General features: G+C 33.4%; 1 protein-coding gene across 1 annotated transcript in view; it reads right to left on the reverse strand.

The window, feature by feature from the left end:
• LOC122024765 (fatty acid amide hydrolase-like) overlaps positions 1-5850 on the reverse strand; it is a 45462-nt gene extending 39612 nt beyond the window's left edge. The window contains exons 1-9 of the mRNA XM_042583459.1: positions 5600-5850; positions 5345-5454; positions 5213-5273; positions 4610-4800; positions 4424-4538; positions 4250-4327; positions 4015-4162; positions 2587-2699; positions 2425-2500 (exon numbers count right to left, since the gene is read on the reverse strand). Of these exons, the coding sequence (XP_042439393.1) occupies positions 2425-2500; positions 2587-2699; positions 4015-4162; positions 4250-4327; positions 4424-4538; positions 4610-4800; positions 5213-5273; positions 5345-5454; positions 5600-5684 (977 nt within the window). The 5' untranslated portion in view covers positions 5685-5850. The remainder of the gene's footprint in view (positions 1-2424; positions 2501-2586; positions 2700-4014; positions 4163-4249; positions 4328-4423; positions 4539-4609; positions 4801-5212; positions 5274-5344; positions 5455-5599) is intronic.
• Between the last annotated feature and the right edge of the window lie 6922 nt (positions 5851-12772).

Consider the following 12772-nt stretch of genomic DNA (forward strand, 5'->3'; position numbering starts at 1 on the left):
TGTCAACTCTCTTCTCCTCTCTATTTATCCCCTCCATCTCTACACAACAGCCACCACAATAGCAGCAACCCTTTTCCCTCTCCTTTCTCTCCAACTCTCCAACAGCAGCAGCCTTAGTTGCTGCCCTCTCCTGGCACATAGTAGAGTTTCTTCCTTTCCTCCTCTTCTCTGGCAACAAATTATAGTCACCACTAGCAGCAGCCCCTTTGTGACTTTCCTCACTCTTCCAATGTAGCTGCAGCAGCCGCTGGAGCTAGCCAAGGTCATCGTCAAAGCTCGCCAATGCTACTGACAAAGAGAGAGATTCTCCCTTTCCCTTTCACTATACCAGCAGCCTTCTTTTATTTTCAACCTCAACGTTGTTGCCTCTTCCAGCAACAAGTTAACTCCAACAACCTGACAACCAACTGCTTCTCTCCTCTTCTTTTGTTTCCTGGACTGAGATTTGTGAAGAAAGCTTTTTGGAGCTCAAGCAAAGATTGGTGAGTGCTTCAATGTTAGTTATTCCCTCTAGAGAGGATGGATTAATTCTTTACAAGAATGCATCTATTCGGGAATTAGATGCAGTTTTAATTCAGCACGATCGAGTGGTAGCTTATGGTTAAAATTTAGAGGCATTACCTCTACGGTGTTACCTTTGAGATATTCACTAATCACAAAAGTTTGAAGTAAATTTTGATACAGAAAGAGTTAAACCTTACAAAGAGGTGAATGAAGTTCTGAAAAACTATGGTTGCACTATCAACTATCACCCTGAAAAGTTATCATGTTTATATGGTTCCAAGGTTTCTTTTATTATACTGTCACCGAATGGGATACCTCTTGGTGTGCAATAATTACACACCCGGGGCATGACAAAGGGATTGAATGAAATAGTCAGCCCAATAGGAACTATGGCGTTGGGGTTAAGGTTGAGGGATAGAAACTAATGGCGGGGTTAAGGTTGAGGGTTTTCCTTAGAACTAGGAGAGACCTTCTGCTTGTTTTTAGATGATGTTTCTGAATGTTATTGATTTCATTGCATCTGGGTTGGCATGACAGAAGGGGAGCCTTGGCGTAATGGTAAAGTTATTGCTTTGTGACCAAAAGGTCATGGGTTCAAATCCTGAAAATAGTCTCTTGCAAAAAAGTAGGGTAAGGCTGCGTACAATGGATCCTCTTCCCCGGGACCCCGCATAGCTGGAGTTTCGTGCACTATGCTGCCCACATGAAAGATAAGATGGAAGCTTGGAAATAATGGGTTCTTAGGGTTAAAGGAGCAACCTTCTTTAGCTTAGTCAAACTCCACCCATGGCAAACACCAAATAAAAGAGGAGGGTTGCGTTAAATTATCTGCCAATGTTAAATACAATAATATCAACCAAGTCTTATCTCAGTAGATGGAGTTGGCTATATGGATCCTCCTACATCATTGAACTCTATCGCCTATTGTATCATCATTTATATTTAAATAAATTTTATCTAGTTTTATTGTTGCTAACCAAGTTTTATTTTTTTTTTGTGTCTTCATCTTTCTTGTTTGATGTGCATATTTCTCATAGTTTTGTCTAAGCACATGTTTATATCATATTTGTCGGACAACGTTAAATATAGGTAAATATTATGTATAGATAGCCCACAGGGCGTAGCGCAGACGGTGGGCGCATGGCTTCTCTGGCATAATGGCCAAGGTCGATTCTCAGGAATTGATGACCTGGGGTTTACCCCACCATGCGTCTGACGCCTGTGTACCTGCATGTACCTCCCTCCATATCCGTGGGGCCGACACTAGGCGGTTGTTAAAATATATATATATATATTATGTATAGATCTGCCAAACCATTTTTACATGACCAACTATCCTCCCTTCTCTCCCTCGATCTCTCTTCTTCCCCCCCCCCCCTATTTCTATCATTCCACCACGATGTCGTGTCAAAGTCAATGAGTGAAATAGTAGATTCCACCTATACCGATTAGCATGGCTTGGCATCGTAAACCATGCTCCCAACTATTTAAGACCAATTAGATGGATCATATTACTCATTGATATTTAAATTCTATATTAAACATCAAACAATGAAGGAGAGTCATGGTGCAATGGTAAAGTTGTTGCTTTATGACCTAAAGGTCACGGGTTCGAATCCTGGAAACAGCCTTTGCAAAAAGCAGGTAAGGCTGCGTACAATGGATCCTTCCCCAGAACCAGCATAGCGGGAGCTTCGTGCACCGGGTTGCCCTTTATTGAACATCAAACAATGCTTCATTCATGACCCAAGGAAAAGTTAGGTATTTCTTCTGCTAAAACTATGGTACTTGATCTCTTTCAAAAAGAAAACTAATCAATATATTCTAGCCTCTAGTAAGAACGATAAAGAATATTGCAGTATCCAGATCCGTCCAAAGAACTACATGAAATAAATAAGTTGAAAATTCAAAAAGGAATACCCAGTTATATCTGTACGTGAATATGTTGTCTTGAGCCCTACAATGCCACAAAGTGAGGATGGAATCCTCACTGAACCTGCCTTCAAAATACAAAAAGAATTAGAACACATGTACAAATCGTGAATGACAAGAATATAGAAACTCATATTTTATTTACACAACCTCCACCATCTGTCCCTACTGCTGCAGAAATCAATCCAGATGCAACAAGTGCTGCAGGACCAGAAGAAGATCCACCAGTGTATCTTTCAATTGAATGTGGGTTTCTTACAGTTCTGTGGTAATTGAAGTTGAACTGGTGAATAAATTGTGATAGTATACACACACACACACATAAACTAATTTAATCATCTTCTTCTGGGAATTCTTTGTTAAGAATCAGAAACTGAAGTATCTCTAAAAATTTTTTATTGGAATTCAGATATATCAGGCTTCAAAAACTGAACATCAATGCATGTTATTTGCAAGATAAAAAACAGTTAAGATAAAAATAGCATGATTGAATATTTCATTAAAACATATAATGGAGTATGGAGATAAGAAATCAGAACCTGATATAGAAAAGAAAATTAATAGAGAAGATCCTGAACGAGACTAAATATGAAAAATGAAAGAGAATAACAAAATGTATATACAAGGAATGGAAATAGAAATAATAGAAGACTAGAAATAGGAAAGGGAAACATCTGTAGGAATAGATTCCTAAGATATATTCAATAATCTTCAACAACTTCTATACTAGAGCTTTAAAAAAAATTGTATTTGCAAAACTAAATCAATTAATTTAATGACAAGAGCATCAGAAAAGGACAGCCTCTACGGAATTAAACATCATTATAGGTGTCGGACCAAGTATGTTATCCCTATTGTTCCAAACATTCCTCAAGCTGGGCAGAAATATTTCTAACCATGATTACTATCTACGTCAGATATTAAATGCTAATCTTCGGCAAGTTTGGACATTCCACTAAACCAGTATGTAATCATTAGTATGATACAATTATGATGTAGCTAAAATTTACTAGAAAACGACTCTTTGTCAAGTTTTGGATTGCATGGTTTAAGACTGTAAGATTCAACTATGATCTTTCGCAGTATGCACCCATGTGTTCTCTATACTGCTGATTCTGGAAATATGCTAGTTTAAAATAAATAAAATTTCAGTATGTAGGAATACAAGGACTGAAAAACTGCAAGGATATGACAGGGGAAAAAATGATTTCCAATAGCAATTTAATGGAGAAAAAAATGTATACATAAAACTATATATATATATATATAATTTTTACACTGAGGATGATTGATCTTCTCCAACATACATACATATAGATAGGTAGATATACACTAACTTTTATTGCATTTGTAATGGTTTTCTTGAAATTAATTATTTCAAAGCTCTAGGTGCCATACCAATTGGCATGTAGCGATTGGACAGCCAATAACAACTATATGATGCTGAATTAGTAAGAGTAGCTGGTTAATTAGTAGAATTGAGTAGTTACAGCAGGATATGGTCACAATATAAATTTTGGAATCAATTTTGTCACAATCTACAAAGAGCATAAAATCATAGAAAAAGGAGTATTGTACCCATAATTGGGGTTGTTCCCGGTTGTTCCAAGCCCCAACTCATGCATGTTTGCTTTTCCTATGAAAATCACACCACAACTTCGTAGTCTAGAAACACATATTGCATCTTCGGTGACAGTATGAATGTTGTGAAACCATGTTGTAGCACCTGAATCAGGATACAAATTAAGCCAACAATATTTAACTCATCTCCAAGAATTAGTCAAATTGATTACCAAAAGATTCATCATACAACCTTTAGTTGGGTGAGGACAACAATCGATGTCATCTTTAATGGCCATAAATATACCATCTAAGATGGAAATGGGTTTTCCTGGATGTTCCATTGAAAAGTTTGCTCAAATGAAGGAAACAAAGTCAAATAAAATAGGAAACATCACTTCAAAAACTGTGTATGAATTAGCTTCACCATCTCCAAATCTTTGAGTGGAAGCTGAGGCTTGCCTCCTCACTTCATCTGCACTAAAAGAGACCAGAAATGGTGCATTGGATTTTTCCACAACAGAAATAATGTGCTCTGCAACCTACATCAAATCCAAGTTGAGTCACTCTTCTATCTAAAAGCAGCAAAACTTCACAATCTTTGTCAACTTACAATAGATGGAGTCGTAAAATCTTTTCGATATGCATGTGCATAGTCACGAATTTTCCAGTATAGAAATGGTGATGAAGTATCATGATCCCATTCTCGAGAAGAATCATAGCTTGGAAGGCACTCCAGTGCTGTTTGAACACGTTCAACAGGGTGTCTATCATCGCCTAGGAAAACTACTCCAGGCTCTGGCTCTGAAATTTTTACACATTTTACAAATTGTATGCTCAACAAACAGACAAGATCATCAGATATAATCGTAGTCCAAAAGGAACATCAATTAAGGATAAACTGCCTATAATCTTCTTTGTGTCCATAAACTATCTACTGATAGCGTGGGAATGCAATTGCGAGTCTGAACATGTTGCTGTTAGTTATTTATTAGTGTTACTGCAGACTAGACACAAACTCAGTTGAACATTGTGAAACTCCAGTGTGAAATTTTAAATCTTACTGTTCCCATAACATAATAAATTAGGGTGTAGTGGATAATTTAGTAAGATACTATGAACGGAAAAAAAAAAACACAGATAAAGAGTCACTATCTGAGAGCCTTAATAAGCCATCCATGGATATTGGCGTCGCTTATAGTTTTACACATCTTACCTTGAGGTGGGTACTCTGGCTTAAACATCGGCCGCTCAGGAATCACAGTATTCCTCAAAATCTGCACGACAGACAATCGAATTTGAATCATGCCGTCCACGGTAAGGAACAAGAAACAGTAAAAAATCCGACCTTCGTCAGGCCATTCTGTTTTTTCAAGAAACGGGCGATGAGAGAACCGAGAACCGGGGCTTCCATCAGCCAAGTGAAAATCAAAAACCCATAGCCAGTCAAATGGGGAGCTGCGAGATACCAACAAGCACACACACACAAAAGAAATTAAACCCCTCAGTGAGTCCATCATGGCGCGCATTTAGGGTTATGCATCGGAAGATGCGTCCCGCGATGACAGCCCTAAATCGAGATCAGGGGATCAGAACCGGGCACCTTGAAGGTGTTGGGGCTTGTACTTTACGGCGGAGACGTCGACCTCCTCCACCGGCAGCATGACGTGCAGCATCTTTCGACCCATCGGGCTCTGCCCTCTTCGCCTCTTCTTCTCCCTTTCGCTCTCGCTGCGGATAAATGAAACAGTGTGGAGGTCGGTGGGAAAACCGCAGACGCTTTGCTATTGACGCGAGAGGGGCGGACAAATAAAGGAGGTGACATTACTCATAAGAGTTTGTTTTCGAACTCACTCGGGGAAGTAGAAAGCCAATCACCATCACATCGCCGTCTCATGGTTAATGGTAGTTGATTATTGGTTGGTGCAGTTGTTAGAGTCAACGAGTGGGTAATGGAAGGAAATTCACTCAACTTTCTATAATAATTCGTCTTTTTATGAAATGGTGCCCTCAAATTGAGTAATACTGCGTATGAAAATTTTGATATTTCTCAAAGACACTTGTTTTTTTAATAGGAATCAAGTATCTAGTTTACACTAATAATTCCTAGATAATGGTGCAATAATAATAAACCTTATTAGTTTTCAGATATTTAAAAATTAAATCTCACCAATGAATTAATATATCATTGAATCTCAACCTCATCCCTTCTTCTTATCAATCATCCTTAGATTTAAAAACAATATTTAAATTGAATCGAACGACCAAAATAACTTAATTATTTCATCGGTATAAAAGACATTGATATTTAAAAAGCTCATTTTAAAAAAAAAAATATTGTTAAACTAAGGGCAAATTGTCCTTAACTCCCTTACACTAAACTCAATTTCTGTCTTTGTCACTTTGTGTTAGAAATAATTTATTCTCACACCTTATATATGAATTTTCCTTTACTTCAACTTCTTAATGTATACTGATTTACTTAATTATCCTTATTTTTTATAGATAAAAAAATTCAAAAGGAGATATAAAGATCTTTCTAAATTCCATATATTTAAATTAAAATCTAGTATATTTTTTATCAAATTAAGCATGACTCTTTTTTCGTTTATCGTGAGAGAACAAAAGCTCTCATTATTTTTATAGGTACAAAAAAAAAGTCCAAAGGGGATATAATTCCTCCTAAATTCAATACATTTTAACTAGAATCTAATATATTTTCTATCCGCCGTTAAGGCATAGTGCTGATAGTGGGCATATTACATCTCTAGCGTAATGGTCAGAGGTCAATTCTTAGAAATTGACGACCTGCGATTTACCTCACCATGCATATAATACTTGTGTACCTATATTTATCCTCATATCCGTGGGGTTGGCACTAGGAGATCGTTAAAGTAATGAATTTATCTTTTTTAATATATTTGTTATCAAATTAAGTACAACTTTTTTTCCATTTGTCGTAAGAGAATAGAAGCCCTCATTTTTTTTTATAGTTACAAAAAAAAGTGTAAAAAGAGGTATAATTCAGCATCATTTAATTACAATCGAGCATATTTTCTATCAAATTGAACATGACTTTTTTTCCTTGACCAGAGCTCATACCAATTATGTAGTGTTCGCCACATGTTTAATTAAGTAGATTTATTGGATTAATTACAATTAAATTAGAATTCAGATTTATTTAATTAAGGAGATTTATTGAATTAATTGTAATCTAATTAGAATTCAGATTCATTAAAGTAAATCGTTGAAAATAAAAGTTATATGATTTAGTAGGTATAAAAATTTATAAAACTCATATATATAAATTTTTATATAAATTTATGTGATTTAGTATGTATAAAATTTATAAAACCTATAGACATAAACTTTTATTAGGTATAAAAAATTATATGAATTAGTATATATAAAAATTTATAGAACTTAGCATGTATAAAATTTATATAACTTTTATATATAAATTTTTATTATGTGTATAAAAAATTATATGACTTAGTATATAAAAATTTATATAACCTGAATAAATTTTTATATAAATTTATAAGATTTAGTAAGTATATAGAATTTATATAACTCATATGTATAATTTTTATATAAAAATTTATTGGACTTAGTATGCATATAAAAATTTATATGACCATGAATATAAATTTATGTATATAAAAAATTATATAATGTATGGATATAAATTTTTATATGACTTAGTATAATAAAAATTTATATGATTTAATAAGTATATTAAAATATAATTTATGGATATAAATTTTTATTATAAAATTTATAAGACTTAGTATGTATATAAAAATTTATATAACATATGAATATAAATTTTTATATGACTTAATAAGTATATAAAAAGTTTTAGACTTAGTATGTATATAAAAATTTATATAATTTATGGATATAAATTTTTATATAAATTTACATGACTTAGCATAATAAAAATTCAAATGACTTAGTAATTTTGGTATAAGGAATAGGTCTCACTATAAGAAAAAAGCTTATAGATAACGCTTTAAAAGGGTTTTCTATAAAGCTGAAAAAACATGGTTAAAAGTAGTATTGTTGTCAAAAGTCCGCTCAAACACAACGCTTTAAAAGCATTATCGTTGGTAGTAAAGACAACGCTTTAAAAGCGTTGTCATTTTTTTTTGCAAAGATAATGCTTTAAAAGCGTTGTCATTTTTTGAAAAGATAACGTTTTTACAATACTTTAAAAGCGTTGTCTTTTTAAAATAAAAAACAAAAAATCATATTTATTTTTCTATTCACAAAATCGTTGTTTTTATATTTACAAAACCATTATTTTTCTTTTACCTTGCTATAGAAGTGAAATCAACCATAACTTAACAAAAAGAAAGGTAAGTTCTCATCTTTCAACCAGACATCAAAATCATGACAGATCAAAACCAAGTACACTATATATATATATAACCGAGATAGATATATAGTGTACATAAAAATAAAGTACATAGTTCCTAAAATAATTATATTATTGTCAAAATGATTCAAACAAGATTAGAAAATAATGGACATATCCAGATTAAAGATAGTTCCTAAAATGATAGATGTATTGATTAATACAAACATTAACTAGACATCATCCATATTTGAAGAGAATTAACATGTAAAACCAATCCATTTTCAGTTGAAACATCCACCTATCCATCGTCAATTGGATACATCCATTGAACATTGATGTTCCAATTCTAGCAAAAAATAATTGAAATGATAGGAATTGAAAGTATATATAGAACATTGACCTTCAGTTGGATACTTTCACTAACTTTTGAAAGTATAAAGTTTACAGTAGGAATTGAGGCATCCTAAAAGGCTTGATTAAATTTGTGTAACAACCTAAATAAACAAACAAAAAGACTAAGTCATGACACTGTGTGAATTTCCTTGATATACTTCGAATATTAATTGAAGTCGTAGATAGGTAATTATCGAAGTAGACGTACGTGAAGTAAAAGGGTACTATTTTACTTCGTCTTATCACTGAAGTTGTATATATGAAATTAGCGAAGTCTTTAACTAGTTCAAGGAGGCAAAACTGGTTTAGAGTTAGACCGATGCCTAAGTAAAAAAAAAAATTTACTTCATTGGTTTTGTAATGTGCCGAAGTAATTGATTATATATAACTTTATAGTTTATATTGATTATTGAAATAAATATATTCTATAACTTCGCCATAATTTGTATTTGTCCAAATATTTGATATTATGTTACTTTATATTTTACATTTATTGATAAAATAACTGATTTAAAAAACTTCATTATTTTGCATTATATTGAAGTAATTGATAAGAAACGACTTCGCAATTATCAACGAATCCACAAGTTCATATCCACTAATCCACAAGTAATTGCTTCACAAGGTCGTGTGAGGTCACACGGTCGGCTCTTAAGGGCATGTAAATGCTGAATTTTCTCCTCTTTAACTCTATGGAGGTTGTACACAATCCTGAAAACAAAGTTAAGAATGACTAAGATAACTTATTAACATAATTAACAATTGAATTAAATAGAAAACCTTAGGTTGCCTCCCAAGAAGTGCTTGTTTAAGGTCTTTAGCTCGACTAATATGAGCTCATTTTGGAGGGTGCGACTCAAAGGAATATAACTTTTGGCTTTCTTTAATTTGCATGCTGTGGAGATATCTTTTTAATCATTACCCATTTACTTTGACCACACTGAGCCCTTCATTCCAAATATCGACCGATCTGAATGGATAAACCTTTTTAACTTTGAATGGGTCTGTCCATCGTGTTTTCAACTTCCCGAGAAAAAGTTTTAACCTTGAATTAAATAATAGTACTGAATCCCCTCCTTGAATTCCCTGCGTATTATATGTTAATTATGTCATTTCTTTGTTCTTTCTTTATAGGATTTGGCATGCTTGCAAGCATCCATCCTCAATTCATCGAGTTCATTTAATTGGAGCTTTCTTTTTTCTCTCGCTGCCTTAATATCCATGTTAAGTCGTTTAATCGCCCAATAGGCTTTATGTTCCAATTCCATTGGGAGATGGCAAAGCTTTCTGTAGACTAGTCGAAATGGGATCATACGAATTGAAGTTTTGTAAGCTGTGTTGGTGCAATCGACCTCTAGGATTTTGATGTTTGACAATATGATCAAGGGTTGACCCAAACAGGACTTGATATTTGGGAGAGAGAAGTCTAGTCAGGACTAGATGACTAGCAAAGGTAAGTCCTAACTTATTGGCGCAACTCAGAATTTCATTCTGTTTCCTCTATACAAAAATTTGTACAAGCACAGAACTTTTCCTAGCAACTCATGTGCTTTTCAGAAGTTAAACTTGGATTACAAACAAAACTTAACATTATTAATCCAAGTTCAACCCATGTGTTCATCAGAAGTTAAACCATATTACAGAAGTTGATTAAATATCTATTTCAAGGATTGGCTTCCAGTGTTAGAATGTATACTAAAAGCCTAGATTTTTGTATAAACATTTATTTTGAAATAAGAATCACATTGGTCAAATGTCTGCATTTAGTTAAATGTAGTTGTCCATTTAATTTATATTATAGATAACATGGTGTGTAGTATCACACAGAAGATCATGTTATCAGTTCCTTATAAATTATAAATAGTAGCTCACAATCAAGATGGATTGGGACAAACTATTGGAATGGTTGTAGTGTAATTTGGTATTAGTTTATCTTGACTATAAAATTACACTAGTACACTATGTGTGTATTAAGCAGGGTCATTTGAGTTTGTTCCTTTTATACTGACTGCATAAAAGAATAGAACATCTGTTATTATAGATGTGAGTACTCTTAATCTCGATATAATAACAAGCACATATACTTAGTATTTATTTCTTTAATTTATCAATGGGTGAGATTTATTCGTTAAATCAATAGGCACAATAAGTTGGGAAATAATATTATTTATATGGTATGTTGTTGATTATAGAAGGAAACTGTGTCCTAGTTATCTAGGTTGATGATGTCCCCTTGAGAAGCTCATAAGGATTGTCATGTAAACCCTGCAAGTAGACTTAGTTCTGATATGACAATGAAGTTGAGTGGTACCACTCTTGGAGCTAAATGTTAATTAAGTGAGTTGTCAGTAACTCATTTAATTAATAGACATTCAATATCTTAAAGACAGGAAAATTAATGCACTCATGATAAGAATGAGCTCATAATGTAATATGAGATTGGTGCAGTAGTTGAATAATGACTTTTTAGTAGTACGAGTTATTATTGATGAACTTAAGTTGGATGTTCGGGTTGAACACAGGAAGCTCAAGTTCATTAGGAGGTCAAAATCAATTCCTCCTCTCGGTCTCTACTAGAGCCTCTATAAAGCCTCACGTTCACCCGTTTTGATTTTGCTTCTTACCCAAATGAGGGGCCGACCACATCCTTGCTTGGTGGCCAAGCAAGGGGTCGGCTAAGCCCTCTTGGTGCCCAAGATGTGGGCCGGCCAAGCCATGCTTAGTGCCCAAGCATGGGGCTGGCCATACAAGAAAAGAAAAAGGAAGTTTTGTTGAAAACAAAATTTTGTTAAAATCTTTCCTTTTATAGCTTTCTACAATGGATTAAATGAGAGATTTTAATTTTGGTAAAATCTTTTCTTTTTTGTAGTTATCTACAATGGTTAAAAGAGATATTTTAATTTTATTAAAATCTTTCCTTTTTTATAGTTATCTACAATGGTTAAAAGAGATATTTTAATTTTGTTAAAAATTTTATTTTTTTATAGTTATCTACAATGATTAAAAGAGATATTTTAATTTTGTTAAAATATTTCTTTTTTTTTGTAGTTATCTACAATGGTTAAAAGAGATATTATAATTTTTTTAAAATCTTTCCTTTTTGTAACCAACCATTATAGGAATAAAAGGAAGATTTTGTTTATAACAAAATTTTGTTATAATCTTTCCTTTTATAGCTATTTACAATGGTTTAAAAGAAAGATTTTAATTTTGTTAAAATATTTTCTTTTTTTTTTTTAACCATCTACAATAGCAAATAAAAAGAAATTTTATTAAAAACTTTCCTTATTAGCCGCTAGCAAAGATTATAAAAGAGAAGAAGGGAGGTGCCCGAAAACTAACACAACCTAAGGCTCCTCTTCTAATTTCTTGTGGCCGACTCTTCCCTCTTTTCCCTTTCCTCTTCATAAGGGCCGGCGACACTTGGAGAAGGACCTTCACCTTGTGGCCAGTTGCTTGGAGGAGAAGAAGAAGAAGAAAGAGGCCTCTTCACTTTGTATTCTTTGGTGGCCAAAAGCTTGGAAAAGAAGGAGAAGGTCGAGTGTCTTCGTCTTGGTAGATCGTCGCCCACACGATATCTAAGAAGAGGAGAGGAATACAGCAGAAGATCAAGAGGTCTTTAGGTTACAAAGAAAGGTATAACTAGTTATTATTTCCGCTGCATAATTAATTTGTGTTCTTTGTATGGATCCTGAAATACCAACATAAGAGGCTATCGATTTTATGTTTCGATTTTGTGTTTCTATTATGGTCTCTATAGTTAAACCTAAGGTTACTATAAAAGTTTAAATATTCAATTTCTTTGAAAGGCTTTGTCTAAGAAGTGGTGGATGATCTCATACCCAAGACGGCCGAGTGCCTCGTCATGTTTAACCTGGAAGCCAATTTTTGAAATAAATATTTAATCAACTTCTGTAATATGATTTAACTTTTGAAGAACACATGGGTTGAACTTCGAATAAAAATGTTAAGTCTCGTTTCCAATCCAAGTTTAACTTCTGAAGAACAACTTGGATTAAA

The sequence above is a fragment of the Zingiber officinale genome, chromosome 9B (genome assembly GCF_018446385.1).
Source record: "Zingiber officinale cultivar Zhangliang chromosome 9B, Zo_v1.1, whole genome shotgun sequence".
Lineage (NCBI taxonomy): Eukaryota > Viridiplantae > Streptophyta > Magnoliopsida > Zingiberales > Zingiberaceae > Zingiber > Zingiber officinale.